Source organism: Ranitomeya imitator, chromosome 5 (assembly GCF_032444005.1).
Source record: "Ranitomeya imitator isolate aRanImi1 chromosome 5, aRanImi1.pri, whole genome shotgun sequence".
In the NCBI taxonomy this organism is placed as follows: domain Eukaryota; kingdom Metazoa; phylum Chordata; class Amphibia; order Anura; family Dendrobatidae; genus Ranitomeya; species Ranitomeya imitator.
The window spans coordinates 221,470,453-221,495,703 of NC_091286.1; the positions used below are offsets into that span (position 1 = coordinate 221,470,453).

Below are 25,251 nucleotides of genomic sequence, written 5' to 3' on the forward strand. Positions count from 1 at the left end.
AGACAGGTTTTTTGGGTTATCAGGAGTTGTATGCCAAAATCATCAGTATTAAAACAATAAAAGACCTGACAAATTTCAGTTGGTGGATAATGAATCTATAATATATGAAAGTTTAATTGTAATCATTACATTATGGTAAATAATAAAATTTAACACTATATGCTAATTTTTTGAGAAGGACCTGTATGTGGTATGCGTACAGCTGAGGATACGGACGTGTGCACATTAGGAGTGTTCTCTGTGAACTGTGTGATTCGTCACAGGCATCTTCACAAGTTTCTTCAGCTTTGACATTTTTTACAGATGCTGGAAAAATGTAAAACTTTAAAAATGTTAAAAAATGTGCCTTATCTTTGCGCACTGTCCCTTACGTGTGGCAGCGTACCCGTCCTGTAAGGGCATGGCTCAGGCTGGTACAGTGCCAGTCTCCTGGGTCATAATGGTGGGTTATGTGGCAGCATTGGTCCTGCCCACAGAATAATAGAAGGTATGGGTGTCACAGGTGGATCACCCACTTGTGGTGGCAGAGCCTCTGGGTGCACACAGCACGCCATAGGGCTACATTGCCGGCCACTTCTGATGGAAGCTTTCCTCCGGGCTTCTCCTATGGTGACGTGCGGGGCTGGAGGGAGAGGCAGGTAGAGTGACACCAGGTCGCAGCCGAGGGAGTGGCGGCCGGGAGGGCGGAGGGAGGGACCTGCCGCACTAAGTTTGCCACACAGCAGCCATATTGCAGTAGGAGCACCCGGGGAGAGCAGGGCACCTCGGGCAGTGACTGGCATTGGGGTGAGTGAGTCTCTGTGCTGCAATATTTCTCCCGTTTACCCTCAGTAAGGAGAATCCGGTGGCTGCAGGTGGCACCAGGATTACGGACCTTTAGTGCCAGCAGCCTCAGGGGCCAGTTCTCCTTATGCACTAGAGCTGGTGGGTGAAGCACCTGTTGTGGTGAGCCCACCAGTATGAGGAGCACTCCCCCTGTGTGGAGGGTACTTTACCCCTGGGGAGAATAGACACACTGTATGGAAAGTAGTCATTCTGTGGGGGAAGTATGAGCCTGCGTGGGGGGAGTATGACCCTGTGTGGGGGGAGTATGACCCTGTGTGGGGGGAGTATGACCCTGTGTGGGGGGAGTATGACCCTGTGTGGGGGGAGTATGACCCTGTGTGGAGCCTACTAACCCCGTGCGGAGGGTACTGACCCTGTATGGGGGGAGTATGACCCTGTGTGGAGCCCACTAACCCCGTGCGGAGGGTACTGACCCTGTGTGGAGAGTACTGATCCTATGTGGAGAGTACTAACCCTGTGTAGGGAATACTACTGATTCTGTATGGACGTAATGCTCCATATGGAGTACTGACCCTCTGTGCTGTGGGTTATTGACGCTCTGTGGGGATGGACTGACCCTGTGTGGGGTAGTGTCCCTGTGTGAGGTACTGACCCTGTGCGAGAAATGCTCACCCTCTGTGGAATACTAACCCTGTGCAAGGAATACTGAATCTCTGGAGTAATGACCCTGTGGTGGGTAGCACTGACCTTGTGGTGAGCAGAACTGACCCTGTGTGAGGAGTACTGACCCACTGTGGGATGCTGACCCTGTGTGAGGAGTATTGACCCTGTGTGAGGAGTACTGACCCACTGTGGGATGCTGACCCTGTGTGAGGAGTACTGACCCTGTGTGAGGAGTATTGACCTTGTGTGAGGAGTACTGACCCTATGTGAGGAGTACTGACCCACGGTGGGGTGCTGACCCTGTGTGAGGAGTACTGACCCTGTGTGAGGAGTACTGACCCTATGTGAGGAGTACTGACCCACGGTGGGGTGCTGACCCTGTGTGAGGAGTACTGACCCTATGTGAGGAGTACTGACCCTATGTGAGGAGTACTGACCCACGGTGGGGTGCTGACCCTGTGTGAGGAGTATTGACCCTGTGTGAGGAGTACTGACCCTGTGTGAGGAGTACTGACCCTATGTGAGGAGTACTGACCCACGGTGGGGTGCTGACCCTGTGTGAGGAGTACTAACCCTGTGTGAGGAGTACTGACCCTGTGTGAGGAGTATTGACCCCCTGTGGGGTGCTGACCCTGTGTGAGGAGTACTGACCCTGTGTGAGGAGTACTAACCCTGTGTGAGGAGTACTGACCCTGTGTGAGGAGTACTGACCCACGGTGGGGTGCTGACCCTGTGTGAGGAGTACTGACCCTGTGTGAGGAGTACTAACCCTGTGTGAGGAGTACTGACCCTGTGTGAGGAGTACTGACCCACGGTGGGGTGCTGACCCTGTGTGAGGAGTACTGACCCACGTTGGGGTGCTGACCCTGTGTGAGGAGTACTGACCCTATGTGAGGAGTACAGACCCACGGTGGGGTGCTGACCCTGTGTGAGGAGTACTGACCCTGTGTGAGGAGTACTGACCCCCTGTGGGGTGCTGACCCTGTGTGAGGAGTACTGTGCATGGCAGTGTGACTCTGTTCCCTGGGGCTGGCGTGTGTGACGGGGTGCCATGCTTTTCTGGCATAGTGCATAACCCAGGTAGCACGTCCTCTGTGTGCGCAGAGCATGGCAAGCGTCTGAGCCCATTTTATACACTGCAAAGTTAGAAAGTGGCAGAACAAGTTACTTGTCAGACAGGTAGAGGTGGGGCTGCCGAGTGCCTCCATTGCAGCCTGCTTCACTTCCACCGCAGAGCATTGCCTCACGCTGAACTCTGCCTAAATAAGGGGTCATTCACCTGGTAGCCACATTGTATTTGTGAGAGACCACTGCCAGTCAGTAAGGCAGAGTGCCCGCACATGGCATCCACCTATGATATATGTTATTCCTTCCCACATTACCCCATATCTAGTGCTGCTACCGTGGAAACATTTGGGTGTCTGACAACTGGAGAGTGGCGAAACGGGGGATATTTTGGTACTGATACGAGGCAGGTTGGCACAATGTGACCTGGAGTTCTGCATCCCCTATGTGCCAGGGTCCGCTGGGGGCGAATTAATAAGGAGCATGGTAAGATTCCTGACTGCAGAGCCCGTCCTCATCACATGCTGAATGGGTCAGCGGCCACCCTGAGCATGCCCAGCATTATGGGTGTGGTGGAAGTGACCTTTTAAAGGTTGTAATTGGACTTTCTGCCGCTGGGTGAGGCACGCTCCTTCATAGTGACTTGTCTAGCATATGATTCATAGGCCTTACCGCAAAACCTTAAATGAGCTGCTTCTCATAATAGTCCTCACATCCTGTAAGGCTGGACTGCAGCGCGAGTCATAAAGACACTTCAGAATCTAAGTTTAGACCCTTTTTTCTTTCTAGGTGAAATAGTGGTCCTGGAATCTAGAATTTTCTAATTGGCAAGACTTTGAGACAGAACCAACCATGCCAAAACCGGTAAGTGTGCAGGATGCCATCTAATTTCCTGTTTGTTTTCTTACATAACAAGAATAGCATTAATTATGTTGTGTCATGTCGGACCCTTATACCGTATTAAAGGGGTTCTCCAAATCGTCAGCTGCTTCCATTGCTTGACTGTTAGGGCTACATTGGTTGCATTGTAAATGAGAGAGGATCTCCGTGATCTGATATCCCTTAATATTGTTCTATTTTCTAGTCCATGCTCATTTCGGGTGGATATGGGATACTTAGAATTGCAGTGGTGCTTGGATCTGCCTCAAGCCACAGTTGTTGTGTGTAACAAATTGGTGCTGTCAAAAAACAAATTAGGAAGATTAAAACAAGCGGATCGTCATAAAATCAGTTATGTGTATGGAATGATTCTTTTAGTTTTTACGACACATGGAAGAATGGGGAAGTGATGGAGACTTGTGATTGGCTGCGCTGGACTCAGGTGCCACATTCACTTCCTCAGTCTGTAGTGTCACTGATGGACAGCTCTCTCTGACAGTGCATGTCTTCACCAGGATGATGAAGAAAGCTGGATTTACTATGACTTTATGCTGTATAAAACCTTTTTTGACTTGATATACATATGCTGTTTTTAATTCATTTACATTACCCAGCTTGGAGTGACATTCTGTATTTGCAACATGTATGGCCTGTAGGTCGGGAGGTATATATAGGCATCATTTCCCAAAATATCCAATGTATGTCTCCTATATGTGACACCCAACAGCCATAAATTAGCATACATTTTTGCAGTGACCCTTTTTTCCTGACTGGCTTCCTATACAGTAAAAAAAAGGTATATCAATGCAAGGCAGGTGGCAAAAAGGACTCTTCTGTCCTTCCCTGGGTAAATAGTTGCTACTACGATCAAAATTAGGCTACGGTCACACTATCAGTATGAGGTCAGTATTTTACATTAGTATTTGTTAGCCAATATAATAGAAACACGTCACCACTTCTGTATTTATCACCCACTCCTGGTTTTGGCTTACAAATACTGATGTGAAATACTGACCAAATACTGCTAGTGTGACGGCAGCCTTAGTGTTTGGCTTGATTTTTCTCTAATGTATATAGCCACCTTACAGTCACACTGCAAGATAATTGTGATAAAATTACCTTGCCATGTAAACAGGCTAGCGATCACCCTATGAGCAAGCAAAATGCCCATTCATCAGGTGAAATGATCTCTCTAGATCACATTTTCATCCATTACAAATGTATAGTGAAAAATTGCTGTTCACTTTTGATGATTTTTTCTTGTAGTCCTATTCGTATGTGCTCATAATGTTTCTTTAGAGGGCATCACCCACATACAATGAGCGCCGAGCTATAATTCATTTTCTCAACAATAGATGTAACTGGTGGCCTGAATGTTATCAGGATTTGCAAGCTCACACAATGCACCTGTCATCAAAATAAGAGTTACGATTGCCTGCTGACCAATGTAGAATTTGTGTTTGTGCGCATAACGAAAGGCTTTTAGACAATGACACAGCCCTGCAATTACATTTGGTCACAAGACTTAGCAATAAAAAGTCATGTTCCAGTACTGGCTCTGAATCTAGTAACAACAGAACAGAGAGTGTTGTGCCAAGCGGTGGCCCATTGTTGATGGCCACACTCTTAGCAGGACTTAATATTAAAGCATTAAGTATATATATATATATATATATATATATATATATATATATATACACTGCTCAAAAAAAATTAAGGGAACACTTAAACAACAGAATATAATTCCAAGTAAATCAGCTGTTGTGCAAATGGAATAGACAACAAATGGAAATTATTGGCAATTATAAAGACACACTCAATAAAGGAGTGGTTCTGCAGGTGGGGACCACAGACCACATCTCAGTACCAATGCTTTCTGCCTAATGTTTTGATCACTTTTGAATGTTGGTTGTGCTTTCACACTCGTGGTAGCATGAGACGGACTCTACAACCCACACAAGTGGTTCAGGTAGTGCAGGTCATCCAGGATGGCACATCAATGCGAGCTGTGGCAAGAAGGTTTGCTGTGTCTGTCAGCGTGGTGTCCAGAGGCTGGAGGCGCTACCAGGAGACAGGCCAGTACACCAGGCGATATGGAGGGAGCCGTAGGAGAGCAACAGCCCAGCAGCAGGACCGCTACCTCAGCCTCTGTGCAAGGAGGAGCACTACCAGAGCCCTGCAAAATGACCTCCAGCAGGCCACAAATGTGCATGTGTCTACACAAACGGTTAGAAACCGACTCCATGAGGATGGTCTGAGTGCCCGACGTCCACAGATGGGGGTTGTGCTCACAGCCCAACACCGTGCAGGATGCTTGGCATTTGGCACAGAACACCAGGATTGGCAAATTCGTCACTAGCGCCCTGGGCTCTTAACAGATGAAAGCAGGTTCACACTGAGCACATGTGACAGACGTGACAGAGTCTGGAGACGCCATGGAGAGCGATCTGCTGCCTGCAACATCCTTCAGCAAGGCCGATTTGGCAGTAGGTCAGTAATGGTGTTGGGTGGCATTTCTTTGGAGGGCCGCACAGTTCTCCATGTGCTCGCCAGAGGTAGCCTGACTGCCATTAGGTACCGAGATGAGATCCTCAGACCCCTTGTGAGACCATATGCTGGTGCAGTTGACCCTGGGTTCTTCCTAATGCAGGACAATGGCAGACCTCATGTGGCTGGAGTGTGTCAGCAGTTCCTACAAGATGAAGGCATTGAAGTTATGGACTGGCCTGCTCATTCCCCAGACCTGAATCCGATGTAACACATCTGGGACATCATGTCTCGCACTATCCACCAACGTTGCACCACAGACTGTCCAGGAGTTGGCGGATGCTTTAGTCCAGGTCTGGAAGGAGATCCCTCAGGAGACCATCTGCCGCCTTATCAGGAGCATGCCCAGGCGTTGTAGGGAGATCATACAGGCACGTGGAGGCCGCACACACTTCTGAGCATCATTTCCTGGTCTTGAGGCATTTCCACTGAAGTTGGATAAGCCTGTAATTTGATTTTCCACTTTGATTTTGAGCATCATTCCAACTCCAGACCTCCATGGGATATTAATTTTGATTTACATTGATCATTTTTATGTTTTATTTCTCTCAACACATTCCACTATGTAATGAATAAAAATTTAGAACTGAAATAATTCATTCAGTGATATCTAGGATGTAGGATTTTAGTGTTCCCTTTATTTTTTTGAGCAGTGTATATAACTCTCTATATCACTAATAATGAAACTACACTGGGCAGGGCTGTGAAGTACATGGGAACTGATCTGCAGCACCTGAGAGCGGCCACTACACATTTATGGTAGACCAGCTCCGATCTTCCCTCTGCTGCAGGACCTGCAAGCAACTGAACTATTAGTGTTGCCGCTTTCTGGATTACCACTGATCTAGTATGTCAAAAATATCTAAAAATGGATTATCAATATCAAAGTCCTGGACAACTGATTTAAGGATTTATTGAGGTATCACTTGTAAGCTTGATCGCGTGAACGTTTGGTCCCGATCATTGTCCTGTGATTAAGGCCTGGGCCACTCTGCATCTTTTTGTAGTGCTGCTGATTGATTTTAACTAATAAGTGACAGCTGCAGTCCACAACTCAATGTATTGCTTCCAACAGTAGTTCAAACTGTTAAAACAACCTGAGTAATGATTGTACTAAACCCTCAGGGTGGTTGCAACATGTAAAGATATTAAACAAGCGCATAGAGTCTTGCTCTAGCCTCCATCAGCATCCTTGAAAGAAATGTATTTACACTTTTAGAAAGACCATTTATTTTTCAAGTTCCGTCTTCCAGTTTTCTTTTTTTCCTGAATGAATAGGTGTGGCTCGGGGATCACAATTTGCCAAAATTCTTTCCTTTCATCTTGTTCCTTCTTTTCTTTTTTAAGGTATTTGTTTTGTGCCTATGTCTCGCTTGTAATGAATGAGTACGTACACCGTTCCGTGTATCATTTGTTGATATGTTGATGCCTTTACCGCTTTTTAAGCACAGTTGCCTTTTTACAAAGTTAGCGGAGAAGGCAGCAACGGGGGAATAAGAAATCTAGAAAAGCATTTTCTGGTGAGACCAAAGAAGAGATATAGAAACTCTCAAAAGCTAGCAGGTCGCTTTCTGTAGAAATGAGAGAGCCTGCCTTTTCTAATGTCGGATTTTCCAGGTTACATCCTAACAAAACAGCTTACTGCTAACAAAGGGATACATGTTTTGATCGTAGGAGAGACAGTTGTTAATAGGATTAAGCGTGGTTGCTAGGGGCTTGACAGAATACAGTCAAAGGCTGGTCTGTGTCTGAGTGGTGTTTTAATACCCGCATTGTCATGTCTGATCAGCAGTAGTGATGACTGAACATGCTCGGATAAGGTGTTATCTGAGCATGCTCGGGTGCTAACCTAGTGTGTTCGGCGTGCTCGAATAATATGTTCAATTCCCTGCGGCTGCATGTCTCACGGCTGTTAGACAGCAACAACACATGCTGGGATTGCCTAACAAACACATGTTTTGGCTGTCAAACAGCCACGAGAAATGCAGCCGCTGGGACTTGAACATATTATTCGAGCACACCGAACCCACTAGGTTAGCACACGAGCGTACTAGGATAATAAGTTATTCGAGCATGTTCGCTCATCACCAATCAGCAGGACATAGAAGTCTAATTATTGCACTGGGTTCAGGCTGGTATATTTACCGTACTTTAAAACGTAATAATTTGCAGATAGAGCTGAAGGCAGGAAACTGTTCAAAAGAATAATACTGCCATTGAGATATGGATTTCAAAGTAAGCACACCGGTCTCATCAGGTTTATGAGATCTCTTTAATAATATATGACATTTGTATTGTGAAGTCTGGTGACTTATCCTCTGCTTTAAGGATCACTCGTTATTCTAATTTTTAATAATTGCATTCTTGATTCAAACTTTTTTATCCTGTTTTTTAAATTTTTAAGGCCAGACAATGAAATCTTTCGTAGAAATAAATAGATAACAGCCTTAAAAGTCAGATGTAAAAAAAGAAAAAAAATTCTAGTCACATGGGATACCTGGCCTGTGGGATATGTCACGCAAATATGGCCAAAGTTTATTTGGTGTAACGACCGCTAATAATGGCTCATGTATAGTACATATAATAATTGCCTTACCACAAATAGTGTTCTTCCATTGTGTAAAAATATCCGCATTCAGTAATCATAATAAGGAAGATATGATGTTATCCCACCCGTGTACCATGGGGTGTGGGGGGGGGTAGCCACTGATTGCTGCCAATCATTAATTGTGCTGCTCTTAGTTTTCGTAATGTTCATGTTATTTACTTTCTACCGGGACTGTACTCTCTTACAAGAGAGAATTAGGCTCTGCTACACAGGAAAAAATTGCTGATCTTCTGGACATAATTCTGTAAGTATGGTACTTCAGTTAATGATATAACATGATAATTAATGATTATCCAAAGTATGATACTTTCACCCAGGAACAGAAGAGATATACAGATTAATATAAATTACAATAAGTTTAATAATCAAAATATTAAACAACTAAATCAAAATAAGTTTATAATAGGAAATGCCTCCGAAAAGTGACACACAGTACGCCTGGCATAAAATGCGAAGTGATCATATAGGTACATAGCATAATATCAAGCTAATAGATGAAATCATTCCAAATCCATTATCTACTAGTAAAGTATTGTGATTCCGCTTCTAAAGGTACCTTCACACATAACGATATCGTTGCTTTTGGTGACGTTGCAACGATATCGTTAAGGGAATCGCTATGTGTGACAGCGACCAACGATCAGGCCCCTGCTGGGAGATCGTTGGTCGCTGAACAAAGTCCAGAACTTTATTTCGTCGCTGGATCTCCCGTGGACATCGCTGGATCGGCGTGTGTGACACCGATCCAGCGATGTCTTCACTGGTAACCAGGGTAAACATCGGGTAACTAAGCGCAGGGCCGCGCTTAGTAACCCGATGTTTACCCTGGTTACCATCCTAAAAGTAAAAAAAACAAACAGTACATACTTACCTACCGCTGTCTGTCCCCGGCGCTCTGCTCTGCACTCCTCCTGTACTGGCTGTGAGCGTCGGTCAGCCGGAAAGCAGAGCGGTGACGTCACCGCTCTGCTTTCCGGCCGCTGTGCTCACAGTCAGTGCAGGAGGAGTGCAGAGAAGCAGAGCGCCGGGGACAGACAGCGTTAGGTAAGTATGTACTGTTTGTTTTTTTTACTTTTAGGATGGTAACCAGGGTAAACATCGGGTTACTAAGCGCGGCCCTGCGCTTAGTTACCCGATGTTTACCCTGGTTACCGGCATCGTTGGTCGCTGGAGAGCGGTCTGTGTGACAGCTCTCCAGCGACCAAACAGCGACGCTGCAGCGATCCGGATCGTTGTCGGTATCGCTGCAGCGTCGCTTAATGTGAAGGGGCCTTTAGGGTACCGTCACACAGTGGCATTTTGATCGCTACGACGGCACGATTTGTGACGTTCCAGCGATATATCCATGACGTTCCAGCGATCTCGCTGTGTCTGACACGCTCCTGCGATCAGGGACACCGCTGAGAATCGTACGTCGTAGCAGATCGTTTGAAACTTTCTTTCGTCGTCTAATGTCCCGCTGTGGCGGCATGATCGCATGGTGTAACAAAGGTGTGCACGATATTGTATACGATGTGCGCATAGTAACCAACGGCTTCTACATCGCACATACGTCATGAAATTATCGCTCCAGCGTCGTACATTGCAAAGTGTGACAGCAGTCTACGACGCTGGAGCGATATTGTTACGATGCTGGAGCGTCACGGATCGTGCCGTCGTAGCGATCAAAATGCCACTGTGTGACGGTACCCTAAGACACCTGCCAGGACCCTGGATCACCCTCCACAGTCGTGCTCAAAGACGTCCCCCGGAAAGAAAACGCGCCTTGGGGTGAAGGGACACAACGCCCGGTATTTCTTTGCTCTGGTGACCATCGCAGTATTAGGTATTTATGCCAACTTGTATAGGTTTGACCCTTAGGGTACAGCTGTGGAGCGTGATCGAGGGTCCTGGCAGGTGTCTTAGAAAGGGAGTCCTAGTACTTTTCTAGTAGACAGTGGATTTAGAATGATTTCATCTATTCATCTGACATTAATCTATACCTATCGGATCACTTCATATTTTATGCACGGCGTATTGTGTGTCCCATTTCATAGTATAGCCTTATTAATATTCATTTTTTTTATAATAAACTTATTGTATTTTATATTCTTTTATGGATCTCCTCTGTTCCAAGAAGAGATCCATAAATTGAAAGTATCCATATGAGCATATCATACATTGGAAAATGGGTTGTTATATAATTCATTGAAGTGCCATGCTTGGACACACATTCGGACATTTTTGGTTAATAATTCTGAAAGTGTAGACTCTATAAAGAAGGATTCAATTTTGAGAGAATTATTGCTCAGCTATCAGGTCCCCTTCAGTTTGTATACTGTGATTTACTGGCCGTGATAAACCAGCATGGAACTCTAGTGCCCAAGGTTTGGCTGCAGCGTTATTCTAGTTTTCGTTTCACTTTTCTCTGTAAATGGCAAACTTCACAGTGATCCAGGCAATTAGAAAGATAATGTCCTTGTAAAACCTAGATTTCAATAGAATAGAAGCTCTGAGATGAAAATAGCAGCTGCAATAATCCAGTGATACAGTGATTATAACAGTAACCAACACATCGATGAGTGATGACATCGGTATTTCATCACCGAGGTCCCATAAATTCCAAACATCACTGTCTTATCAGGTGTTGTAGTAATGGACAGGATTCCAAGACGGGGCTTGTTGCTTGGTAGCACATCAGTTTCTGATTCATTAACTAATAGAGGGGAAGAATGACGCAGATAAACATGAAAGTGACTACTTGTATAGATTGTACTTGGTGCATGATTCAGTGGGAGTATCGGGATGTGTCCAGCTATGTGTATTGTACTGCATTGATCACACGCCCTAGGTACACAGGAACCAAGTTACCGAAGAATGTGAGGGCAATGTTCAGGGAATGCCAATGGTAAAGTTAATCATAGACTATTTCTGATTGCTGTATGTTACTATGTGCACATAATATATATTGCTGCAGACTGTAGGAGCCTTTTAGACCATATGTAGAAACCAATATATTACTAGGAATCACAAATAAATATCTGAAGTAATGACCAATGGTCAATAACCTATACATTTGTTTAGACTTGACAAAGCCTCTAACAGGCTGCATTTCCAAAATTATGCTCATTATTATGCTTTATATAGTGTTGTATTATTGTTATATTTAGCAGTGCATTGCCGCACTGTGTGAATGTCCAAGCTTCCTGTCATCATGTCAACCTACATCCGGATAGCTAGAGGGGCGTAAAGAGAATTGCAAAATTCTAAATCTCTGCTAAAAGAGCACATTTATTCTGATCTCAACTTTTGATCGAATGGATCGATATTTACATGAAACAATTTGACAATTTTTTTTTTTTTTACGGCCTGGACCATTTATGTAAAGGTTATTCATATTCCCCTCCATAGAGGTGCATTTGCATGACTTATGGTGTTAAAAATGTTGGGAAGATAATTTCACATAAGATGGGTTGAGGATAATGTGTGCAAACTTTAAAGCGCTGCGGAATATGTTAGCGCTATATAAAAATAAAGATTATTATTATAGGACAGCCAAGGGCCATCTATTCCCACAAAGCCCAGCCACAGACCCTGTGATTTTACCTATATACTCCAATACAGGTGTATTGTTGTTTGTAGAACATTCGATCAGATGATTGCAGGTTCAAGTTCCCTAAGGAAACTAAAAAGAGTTTTTAAGACTAAAAAAGTTAAAAAAGCTTCAAAATTCAAATCAACACCTTTTCCCCCATTAAAAATAAAGATGTGTAAAATAATAAAAGTACCGTAATAAACACATTTAGCACCACTGCGTCAGCTCAGCGCACAAAGAACTAGCTATATCATAGGAAAATTAAATAAGTTAAGGGTCTCACAACAAAAAAACACATTTTTTTAATATTAAAACTGATTCTTTTTTCTCCAATAAAATAGAAAAAAAACTGTTTGATATATTCGTAATTGGACATTTTGCTCCCATTGATGTCAGAGGGGGCAATACACGGTATTAAGAAATGGGGTATGTGAACTTTTGATCAGGGTCATTTGGATATTTTGGGTTGTCATTATCATTTAAAAAGAGAAAACACAGTAGTTTGACAATAAATGGCTTCACCCAACTACTTACCAGGAGTGGAGAAAAAGTTTTGGTGTTATCATTCATATTCTCTGAAAAAAGAAAGCCAAAAATTCTGCCGGGGTATGTAAACTTTTGAGCGCAACTGTATGTCTATGAGATTTCAGAAATCTCATGGTTTTTTTTCACTTCAGTATTTTGTGCAAAACCTTGCTTTTTTTCAGCGTTTTTCACTTTTTCAAAGTAAAGACAAATGTACCATGAGAAAAATGCAGGAAAAAACGGCACAAAAACACTGCAAACAACAAGCAAGACAAGCTTTTTTGCAGCAGGTTTTGCTGCAGAAAAAAAAAGGAGAAAAAACGCAACATGTGAACATAGCCTATAAGTGTGATTTTACAACCACTCAAAATACGTTCTCTCTCTATGGCCGGGGTCACACTTGCGAGTTCAATGCGAGAAACTCACACAAGTCTCTCTCATCAATACCCGGCACAGCCCTCGGGAATGGAGCGTCGGCTGCATGTATTTCTACGCAGCCGCACGTACCGGTCCCGAGTGCCGGCGCCAGTGCCGGGTATTGATGCGCGAGTTTCTCGCATTGCACACGCAAGTGTGACCCCGGCCTAAGTGAAGAAAACACACTGCAGTGCAATGGCATGGTATTTGTTAAACACTTTATCATCAATTTTCTGCATGAAAGCAGCAAAGTAGTGTAAATAACCCTATTAATAGTTTCCCTACTACATTTCTATATTAAAATAGAGAGAGAAAAAAGAAGTTTAGTTTCTCTTTTACACCTTCACTTTGAAGCCTGTTTCCACCTTCCTGGACAGGCCAAATTTCTAATATCTGACTTGTCACTTTATGTGGTAGCAATGCTTTTTCCGATCCCAGTGTTTCTAAAACTGTGTTCCCATGATAAGTATTTGGGGAGTTTTTAATGTTGCAAAATTTCTGCACCTACTAGATCAATTTGTTTAATTGCATATTTATTCATTAGAGTTTTAGTGCGTTTTTGCCACTGCGGTTTTGTCTCATTTTGGTATGTTATGTGTTAAATTAAAGCTGCTTTGTTTTTGATTCTTCCTGCTATTTAGCTTTGACTAAATCTTTATTGATACAGTCGTGTGTGAATTACATGCACTTTTAGTGCGTTTTCGCTTCGTGCATTAGATTTGTCAGTGTTATGATATGTACACACATTAAAGAAGTTGTCCACTACTTTTTCATTGATGACCTATCCTTAAGATAGGTCATCAATGTCTGATTGGTCGATCAGCTGTTCACTGGGTCCACGGCGGCCGCCTCTGGCCGGAACTGCTCTGTCTTCTGGAAGTGGCCGCAGCAGGGAACTGCACATCTGCCTCCTATTCAAATCAATAGGAGGTGGATGTGCAAGTGTAAGGAGGAAGACCAGGCTGCGGGTACCTGTACTGAGCCGGGTGCAGAACCGTCGAGACTGCGTCCCATGATGCCTCGGGGAAGGATAAGGTGACCGGACAGGCCACATAATCCAGGAAGAGGGGGCGTGTTTAATCCGTAAACAGAGAAAAAAGTGCGCAAAGCAACAGTTAGTTTCCCGCCGTCAGGGAGAGCGCAGCAGGGTGAGAAGCACGCTCCAAACCTGAGCCCCGGCGCTGCAACGTACGGCAGCCGACACCTCCGGGTAACGCCAGCGAGACAGTGTGTGTAGAGCGTGCTGCATGCCCAGAGGCAGTTAAGGCCGCGCACATGCAAAGAAGTGTGGGCCAGTTGCAGGTTAGGCCGTGGTACCATATGCCGGACAGCACACCTGAGTTCACGTTTGATTCCGGGATTGGTGCAGCCCTCATTGCTTTGGCTGCACAGGCTCATGGACTAGGGGCTCAGAGGGTAAAATCGGAGACCGCCCATTGCCGCCAGAAGCTGGATTGCGGTCTGTGGGACCCCATCTGTGGACACTACTCTGGCAGCTACCAGTACTACAACCCTCAACGGATCATCTGCAGTGGACGACTATAAGGACACAATAAGTTTGATAATTAGACTGCTGTCATCTTACATTTGCTTTTTTTTCAAAATTAGCTGTTTATCTCCCTGTGCGAGGAGTTTTCCCTTTTGTGTTAATTAAATAGTTATATTGTTATCCCTTGCTCTGCCTCCCTTGCGTCACTGCATCCCGAAACCTGCTGACACAAGAATGGCTGATATGCAGCTGTGTCTGGTTTCGGACACCGACCGATCAGACATTGATGATCTAATTGGTCAGCAATAAAAAAAAAAGTATTAGACAACCTCTTTAAGTATTTGCTGCAGACATTTCTGTTTCAAAAAGTGTCTCTTGGCAGAAAAAAACACTGCAAAAAAAAATGTGCGTTTTGCACTGTATTTCTGTACATTGTTTATTCATTTTTTAAAATTATTTTTTACCAGTCGTTAGAATGATTGAAAAACGCTGCAAAATCATTGAAAGAATTAACATGCTACAAATAGGAAACCGCTTCAAATCTGTAAGGGAATAATAATCAGTGTGTGCATGAGATTTCAGGAATCTCATTTACTTTGCTGGGACACTAAAATACTATGTTTATTGTGGCAAAACGAGCAGAAAATATGTGACATGTGAACACACCCTTACACTGTCAAGAGGCCTGTTTGATCTAGGCCTGTTTGATTTTTACATGCAAGTGGCAATACTCTGTAATTGCAAACTAGTCCGGCGACAGGTTCGACATGACAAGAATAGTGAAAATGTAGCCAAAAACTACATGTTGTGTATATACAACCCCTGGCAAAAATTATGGAATCACCGACCTTGGAGGATGTTCATTCAGTTGTTAGATTTTGTAGGAGAAAAGCAGATCACAGACATGGCACAAAACTAGAGTCATTTCAAATGGCAACTTTCTGGCTTTAAGAAACACTAAAAGAAATCAAGAACAAAAAATGTGGTAGTCAGTAATGGTTTCTTTTTTGAACCAAGCATAGGGAAAAAATATGGAATCACACAATTCTGAGGAAAAAAATTATGGAATCATGAAAAACAAACAAAAAAACACTCCAACACATCACTAGTATTTTGTTGCACCACCTCTGGCTTTTATAACAGCTTGCACTCTCTGAGAAATGGACTTAATGAGTGTCAGACAGTACTCTTCATCAATCTGGCTCCAACTTTCTCTGATTGCTGTTGTCAGATCAGCTTTGCAGGTTGGAGCCTTGTCATGGACCATTATCTTCAATTTCCACCAAAGATGTTCAATTGGATTGAGATCCGGACTGTTTTGCAGGCCATGACATTGACCTTATGTGTCTTTTTTCAAGGAATGTTTTCACAGTTTTTGCTTCATGGCAGGATGCATTATTATCTTGAAAAATGATTTTATCATCCCAAACATCCTTTCAATTGCTGGGATAAGAAAAGTGTCCAAAATATCAACATAAACCTGTGCATTTATTGAAGATGTAATGCCAGCCATCTCCCCAGTGCCTTTAGCTGACATGCAGCCCCATATCATCAATGACTGTGGAAATTTGCATGTTCTCTTCAGGCAGTAATCTTTATAAATCTCATTGGAATGGCACCAAACAAAAGTTACAGCATCATCACCTTGCCCAATGCAGATTCGTGATTCATCACTGAATATGACTTTCATCCAGTCATCCACAGTCCACTATTGCTTTTCCTTAGCCCATTGTAACCTTCTTTTTTTCTGTTTAGGTGTTAATGATGGCTTTCCTTTAGGCGGTTTCTTACAGTTCGGTCACAGACGTTGACTCCAGTTTCCACCCATTCGTTCCTCATTTGTTTTGTTGTGCATTTCCTGTTTTGGATACATATTGCTTTGTTTCTGGTCTTGACGCTTTGATGTCTTCCTTGGTCTACCAGTATGTTTGCCTTTAACAACCTTCCCATGTTGTTTGTATTTGGTCTAGATTTTAGACACAGCTGACTGAACAACCAACATCTTTTGCAACATTGCGTGATGATTTACCCTCTTTTAAGAATTTAATAATCCTCTCCTTTGTTTCAATTTACATCTCTCGTGTTGGAGCCATGATTCATGTCAGTCCACTTGGTGCAACAGCTCTCCAAGGTGTGATCACTCCTTTTTAGATGCAGACTAATGAGCAGATCTAATTTGATGCAGGTGTTATTTTTGGGTATGAAAATTTACAGGGTGATTCCATAATTTTTTCCTCAGAATTGAGTGATTCAATAATTTTTCCCCTATGCTTGGTTAAAAAAGTAACCATTACTGACTACCACATTTTTTGTTCTTTATTTCTTTTAGTGTTTCTTACAGCCAGAAATTTGCCATTTGAAATGACTTTAGTTTTGTGCCATGTCTGTGATCTGCTTTTTTTCTACAAAATTTAACAACTGAATGAACATTCTCCAAGGCCGGTGATTCCATAATTTTTGCCAGGAGTTGTATTAAAAATGGAACTATATATATGTGAAGGGAAGAAACAGCTGCTTAATGTGCTGTAAATAACAGTAGTTGTCATGTGTTGGTGATAATCTGAGTGTATACATGTATGATGTTTGCTACAGCAGAGTAATCTGAGTGTATACATGTATGATGTTTGCTACAGCAGAGTAATCTGAGTGTATACATGTATGATGTTTGCTACAGCAGAGTTTAGAATGAACCAACCAACCTTTGTCCAGCTGTGAACTCACAAGCTGCTACACAGGTAATGATTAGTGAGACATGCAAATATCAATGGCTGAAATGGATCCTGTGAGCAGATAGCTAAGGCCCTGCTGCTATAGTCCAGAGACATACCCATGTGAAAATCAGCAGTCAGACTTTGTAATCTCACCCTATTGATCGATTGACATTTTACTCGCCGTGTGAATGTATCAGACAGCACACCAATTAGATGGGCTTTCTGTTTTCTGAAAAACCCTGTCCCCAAGGGCATTTTGTCTTGCCATCCTCAGGTGCGGTGCTGAGTCTCTGCTCTTGCTCCTTTGTTCTGTAGTAGTCAGTCTGTGAGCTTAGCAGCTCTGCTTGAGCAGTCGGCATCATGTCAGAGCACGCTGACGTGACACCTGGAGTAGCGGCAGAGACTCAGCCGTGGACAATAGTGATATGAACTAAAGTACGGTCTCCGCTGTGTTCTTACTTACCCTCCCTGAGTCTCCGCCGCTGCTCCCACTATCACGTCTTCAGTTGAGACCCTCCTGCCGACTACTCGAGCAGAGTTGCTGAGCTCGCGGATTGGCTCCAGACAATAACAGTGGTAGAGACAGCACTGGGGACAGGGGTTTTCTGAAACCTGGCAACCTTCGAAAAGGGACTCTGCCATCTCGGAATAACTTCAAACCAAGTACAGGCCTTCGGTGCATCATGACGTCACCAAAGATTTTACGTGCACCTTCCCACCTACTTGTTTTCCCTCTATCTCCACCACCACTTTTTCTTTGATTGACAGCTCTGGCTTCATAAAGATTGTTTTCCATCTATCAGGTGGGAAGGTACCCTAAAATGTTTGGCCACACCTCGGTGCACAAAGCGCCTGTACTTGATCTGTCAGAGTCCCTTTAAGGCATAGCTGAGCCACTGGTTACAGTTGTGATTGCTACAGCACTGCCCGCGTGACTGGCAGAGAGTGACGTGCTGTAGGGTTATCATTTCATTTTGTCTCTGTCGATTAAACTGCTGATTTAGGGTTTAAGAGTTTTTACAGACTCTACTCTCCAGGCATTACTTGTCATACAACCATACTTTTGGTCCAAATGCCCTTTTTTTACATGGACTGAATGCCCAAATGAAAATAATTGCACTATGAACTATTCTCTTCTGTGTTTTAGACGAGACTCACCCATACAAGTGTAGGAGTGCAGAAAAATGAGCAGATCTCATACAACTCATCCATGTAGCATCTGTCTTTAAGTGTACGTTCACATTAGCGTTTTGCGTGTTTGCGTCGGGCGCCGCAGCGGCGACGCATGCGTCATGCGCCCCTATATTTAACATGGGGGGCGCATGGACATGCGTTGTGCTGCGTTGTGCGACGCATGTGGTTTTTTTGCCGCAAGTGTTGGGCAAAGAAAACGCAACAAGTTGCATTTTTTTTGCGTCCAAATTTCGGCAAAAAAGGACGCATGCATCGCAAAACGCAGCGTTTTAGTGTGCGTTTTGGTGCGTTTTTATTTGCGTTGTGCGTTGCGTCGCCGACGCAGCGGCGCACAACGAAAATGTGAACGTAGCCTTACGCACACATTGCAGTTCTTTAGTAGGATCATCCCATGGCAGCACGGTGGCTCAGTGGTTAGCACTGTTACTTGCAACACTGGAGTCCTGAGTTCAAATACCCCCAAGGACTGCACCTGTTGTTCACATCCCTGTCATTTGCAATAATCTGTGGGGGAAGATTCTCATACACGTCAGCGTCCACACCATAGCCTGAAACCGCTCAGATACATAGAGGAGATACTTGGATTTATCAGATCATAGTATCATTGTATTCAGCTTCCTATGACCTACATGCTCATATAGATGGTTTAGGAGGGTTAATCCTACTGACTGATTCCCATTAACCTAGGGAACTGTATTTTCTTCTAACATTTATTACCTTCTGATCCATAACAACAAAGGCCATAAGGATGTAAAAATTAGACATACGGATTGCAGAAAAATGAAAAATCGTCCCGTTTTCTCGAGATGAAAATCAAATGATTTTTTTATATGCTCGTGTGAACCTACCAAATAGTGAGAACTTTGTGTTTCGGCATACAGCTAATATGACAATTACATAATACATTAGCTTGGATAAAAATACATAAAAGCAATGTAAGTGCTGTTTATGAAATGCTAGCTTGGGAAAATACAGTGGGGCCGCTATATGAAACCATTCTTACAGGTTGCTGACAACATCGGATGTATAGGGTTTCTGTGATCTGTATGAAATAATATATCGAAATGATGAGAAGTTGCCAAAAAAAGTTGTATGAAAGTGCAATGTTTGACATATAGCACCCTGATTGTTTATAGTAGGGGATACAATATTCTTGAAAGTACACATCTTGGCTTCTGCAAAGCCTCTTTTTGAGTCTCTCCCCACTATATGTCAGTAATTGGTTGACGCCGGGGGAGAAGGAGTGTTCATCTTAAAGGAGTTATCCAGACATAGGTATGTGATGACAAGTGATAGGTCATCAATAGCAGATCTGTTAGGATACAAGATCCAGCCCTGCCACTGTTAGCTGTTTTCTTCCCCTATTTTATTTGCAGCAGGCACCACTGTCCACTGCTGGGTAGTGCAGCACCCATTCTTACTGTTTGCACAGAATCTGTGTTGCAGTAAGCGGCTACGGCCACTAAACCTTTAATGGAGCTGTGCTCAAAGTGTTTATATTAAGCTGCTGGTTGGGGCATCTGCTGTTGGATCATCATTTATCTGCTGTTGGACCTCCACCGATCTGCTGTTGGACCCCCATTGATCTGCTCTTGGACCTCCACCGATCTGCTGTTGGACCCCCACAGATCTGCTGTCGGACCCCCACCGATCTGCTGTTGCACCCCCACAGATCTGCTGTTGGACCCCCATTGATCTGCTGTTGGACCTCCATCGATCTGTCGTTGGACCTCCACCGATCTGCTGTTGGACCCCCATTGATCTGCTGTTGGGCCTCCACCGATCTGCTGTTGGACCCCCACAGATCTGCCGTTGGACCTCCACCGATCTGCTGTTGGACCCCCACCGATCTGCTGTTGGACCTCCACCGATCTGCTGTTGGACCCCCATTGATCTGTTGTTGGACCTCCACCGATCTGCTGTTGGACCCCCACAGATCTGCCGTTGGACCTCCACCGATGTGCTGTTGGACCCCCACCGATCTGCCATTGGACCTCCACCGATCTGCTGTTGGACCCCCATTGATCTGCTGTTGGACCCCCACCGATCTGCTGTTGGACCCCCACCGATCTGCTGTTGGACCTCCACCGATCTGCTGTTGGACCCCCATTGATCTGCTGTTGGACCTCCACCGATCTGCTGTTGGACCCCCACAGATCTGCTGTTGGACCTCCACCGACCTGCTGTGGGACCCCCACAGATCTGCTGTTGGACTTCCACTGATCTGCTTTTGGACCTCCACCGATCTGCAGTTGGACCCCCACCGATCTGCCATTGGACCTCCACCGATCTGCTGTTGGACCCCCATTGATCTGCTGTTGGACCTCCACCGATCTGCTGTTGGACCCCCACCGATCTGCTATTGGACCTCCACGATCTGCTGTTGGACCCCCACCGATCTGCTGTTGGACCCCCATTGATCTGCTGTTGGACCTCCACCGATCTGCTGTTGGACCTCCACCGATCTGCTGTTGGACCCCCACCGATCTGCTGTTGGACCTCCACCAATCTGCTGTTGGACCTCCCCCGATCTGCTGTTGGACCCCCATTGATCTGCTGTTGGACCTCCACCCGATATGCTGTTGGACCTCCACCGATCTGCTGTTGGACCACCACAGATCTGCTGTTGGACCTCCACCGACCTGCTGTGGGACCCCCACAGATCTGCTGTTGGACTTCCACTGATCTGCTGTTGGTTACCTATACTGTAGCCAGGCCATCAAATACCTATGGTCAGAAACCCCCCTTCAAGCAACCATTCCCATAATATTTCTGCATCAGAATCAGAGTCGAGCCTGATGCAGTGATCATGATGCATTGCCGGAGATTCCAGTGGACGTTGCATGGTGTTTCTGACTGTCAGCAGCTACACACCAGGGAGCGCTTGTGTTTATATTTTTCAACTCCATAGCAATCTTAGCATGTAATATATCATATATTTAAAATACATCAATTAACTAATATGATTATGGCTAAGTTTTTTTTTACATTTTGACACTCAGTGTGCTGTCCGTGTGTGCAACAGATGGCAGAAAACATCACAACCTCCTCTCATCTGATTCATCTGTTGGACGGCACCAGTGCGTGTAGGCCCCTCAACCCATGTGCTGTGCGGACAAGCATACGTCTGGGTATGGCTGAGCCACGCACTGCTCATTGTAAAGTTGGAAACCACAAGAAAAAGGACCATACGAAAAAGAACTATAAGCAATAAAAACAACTTTTTATTAAGTACAAATGTTAAAATGTACAGACGAGAAGGGACAAGGATGGGGGGACAATGGTACAGGTCACACCACGAATACTACCGTGTAAAACACAGACGCGCAGGCCCAACATAAGCTCCCTATGTTTAAATGATGTAAGTATGGGGAGTGGACACCATTAGAGCAGAAAGGCTTGTAATAAATACGTCAAACAATCCCTGGAACACCTCAAAGACACCATGCATCCCTAAATCAGGACAAACTACTGTTATGCTGCATGTGGGAGATGAACGTCCAGGGGAGATTATTAGTGACCAACAATAATAGCAGCCATTACTGCACCTATAACACATCCCACCATAGAGTCGACCAGAGTATCACAAGTATAACCCGTATAACAGGCAGCACATGCTGTATCAATAAATTACCTGGTCAGAGGTGGTGAGTTCACAGTGTCCGGTGTGCGGCCCGCACGTCAGACCCGACGCGCGTTTCGGAGCGAGGGCTCCTTCGTCAGGGGCAGCCTGAGAAGCTTCTCCTTATACCTGTCTGCTTTTGTCTTGCTCTAGCAAGGGGGCGAAGGAGCCCTCGCTCCGAAACGCGCGTCGGGTCTGACGTGCGGGCCGCACACCGGACACTGTGAACTCACCACCTCTGACCAGGTAATTTATTCATACAGCATGTGCTGCCTGTTATACGGGTTATACTTGTGATACTCTGGTCGACTCTATGGTGGGATGTGTTATAGGTGCAGTAATGGCTGCTATTATTGTTGGTCACTAATAATCTCCCCTGGACGTTCATCTCCCACATGCAGCATAACAGTAGTTTGTCCTGATTTAGGGATGCATGGTGTCTTTGAGGTGTTCCAGGGATTGTTTGACGTATTTATTACAAGCCTTTCTGCTCTAATGGTGTCCACTCCCCATACTTACATCATTTAAACATAGGGAGCTTATGTTGGGCCTGCGCGTCTGTGTTTTACACGGTAGTATTCGTGGTGTGACCTGTACCATTGTCCCCCCATCCTTGTCCCTTCTCGTCTGTACATTTTAACTTTTGTACTTAATAAAAAGTTGTTTTTATTGCTTATAGTTCTTTTTCGTATGGTCGTTTTTCTTGTGGTTTCCACATCTCTCCCATATCATCTTTATACGACTGGTGTGATAATAGTCTGGCAAGTGAGTAGCAGGAAGTGCTTGCACTATTCATATTTACGGGATGCTGCTTTTGAGTACCGCCATCCTGATATTTCATTGTAAAGTTGTGCTTTCAATATTTTTTTATTTCGGCTGCTGGACCAGTCATGTGCTGAATGATGTTAACCATACCATGTAAATTATGGGATGAGTTCTGACATCAGCAGAAAGAGAAAAATCAATGGATTGTTAGATGGAAGGGAGGTCTTAACTAAACACTTTTTTTTTTTAAATCCTCAAACACACAGTTGCCTAACTTAGCCAAGCGTGCATGTCTTCTCAACATAAAGCGAGATAAAGCACCACTCCAGCGTTTTTTTTCATCATAGCGCTGGATTGGGGCCATTAATGTAAGTTCCCTGACCCTAGTATTATACTTACCAGCCTTGCAAACACTGGAGTGATTCATCAGATCACAAACTGCTGGAGAATGACTAGAGCTGCGGAGATAACAGATGAAGACAGTGGCTGGTAAGTATGGTACTAGAGGCAGGGAACTTGGATTAAGGCTGCCATCACACTAGCAGTATTTGGTCAGTATTTTACATCAGTATTTGTAGCCAAAACCAGGAGTGGAACAAATAGAGGAAAAGTATAATAGAAACATATGCACCACTTCTGCATTTATCACCCACTCCTGGTTTTGGCTTCCAAATACAGATGGAAAATACTGACCAAATACTAAATGTGTGAAAATAGCCTAAAGGCACCACTCTAGCGGTAGAGTAAAAAACCTGCTGAAGTGGGGCTTTCAACTGCAACTACACTTTTTTCATAAATCAATAGTGCAAGTGAAGATAAGAATAATTTAACTTCTTAAAGAAATGTGCTCCATTCCCTTCTTATCAGTCACTTCTTATCTTTCACCATTCACTCTTAAAAACTGCTGTCTACAAATCTGTTTTCAGTCTATAAATGTATGGAGAGGAGGAGGAGAAGAGGAAAAGCTAGAGCAAGACAAAAGCAGACAGGTATAAGGAGAAGCTTCTCAGGCTGCTACTGGAGAGGAACATTCTAATAAATATTCGGAATACAAGTTATATCATGGCCAGAAATACCGTTATTCCTCATAAACACGGGCACAGATGTGACCACTTATTCACAAAAGTCTCCTGAAAGTGCAGTTGCACTTTAAGGCTGTGGTCAGACGGCTGTCAATTCTGATAATGCTGATAACTCTTGGCTCAAATGCTGTCAGAGTCTGATCTGAGTGTCATCTGCGTGTGATCCGATTCTTCAGCATGAGAGAATCATGGCACTGGTGCGGAGAAAAAGGAGAACTTAATTTCTCCATTGCCTGAGTCCCAGGATGTCGGACATCCGAGGGCGGTCTGATGTTTCACATGCATCCATATTATCATTATTATTATTATTTATTGTTATAGCGCCATTTATTCCATGGCGCTTTACATGTGAGGAGGGGTATACATAATAAAAACAAGTACAATAATCTTAAACAATACAAGTCACAACTGGTACAGGAGGAGAGAGGACCCTGCCCACGAAGGCTCACAATCTACAAGGGATGGCTGAGAATACAGTAGGTGAGGATAGAGCTGGTCTTGCAGCGGTTTGGTCGATCGGTGGTTACTGCAGGTTGTAGGCTTGTCGGAAGAGGTGGGTCTTCAGGTTCTTTTTGAAGGTTTCAATGGTAGGCGAGAGTCTGATGTGTTGTGGTAGAGGGTTCCAGAGTAGGGGTGATACACGAGAGAAATCTTGTATACGATTGTGGGAAGAGGAGATAAGAGGGGAGTAGAGAAGGAGATCTTGTGAGGATCGGAGGTTGCGTGTAGGTAAGTACCGGGAGATGAGGTCACAGATGTATGGAGGAGATAGGTTGTGGATGGCTTTGTACGTCATGGTTAGGGTTTTGTAGTGGAGTCTCTGGGCAATGGGGTGCCAGTGAAGGGATTGACAGAGGGGAGAGGCCGGGGAATAGCGGGGGGACAGGTGGATTAGTCAGGCAGTAGAGTTTAGAATAGATTGGAGGGGTGCGAGAGTTTTAGATGGGAGGCCACAGAGCAGGAGGTTGCAGTAGTCAAGGCGAGAGATGATGAGGGCATGGACTAGGGTTTTTGCAGATTCTTGGTTGAGGAATGAACGGATTCGTGAAATATTTTTGAGTTGAAGTGGAAAGGGCTTGGATATGTGGTTTGAAGGAGAGATCAGCGTCAAGGATTACCCTGAGACAGCGAGCTTGTGGGACTGGGGAGAGTGGGCAGCCATTTACTGTAATGGATAGGTTCGTTGGGAGGGTCGCGTGAGATGGGGGAAAGATGATGAATTCTGTTTTGTCCATGTTAAGTTTCAGAAATCTAGCGGAGAAGAAGGATGAAATAGTGGACAGACATTGAGGGATTCTGGTTAGTAGGGTGGTGATATCTGGTC

At 44.4% G+C, this 25,251-nt stretch overlaps 1 protein-coding gene across 1 annotated transcript in view; it reads left to right on the forward strand.

Annotated features, from left to right (window-relative positions):
- The first annotated feature begins 678 nt into the window (after positions 1-678).
- EZR (ezrin) overlaps positions 679-25,251 on the forward strand; it is a 90,620-nt gene continuing 66,047 nt past the window's right edge. The window contains exons 1-2 of the mRNA XM_069725922.1: positions 679-786; positions 3,304-3,378. Of these exons, the coding sequence (XP_069582023.1) occupies positions 3,367-3,378 (12 nt within the window). The 5' untranslated portion in view covers positions 679-786; positions 3,304-3,366. The remainder of the gene's footprint in view (positions 787-3,303; positions 3,379-25,251) is intronic.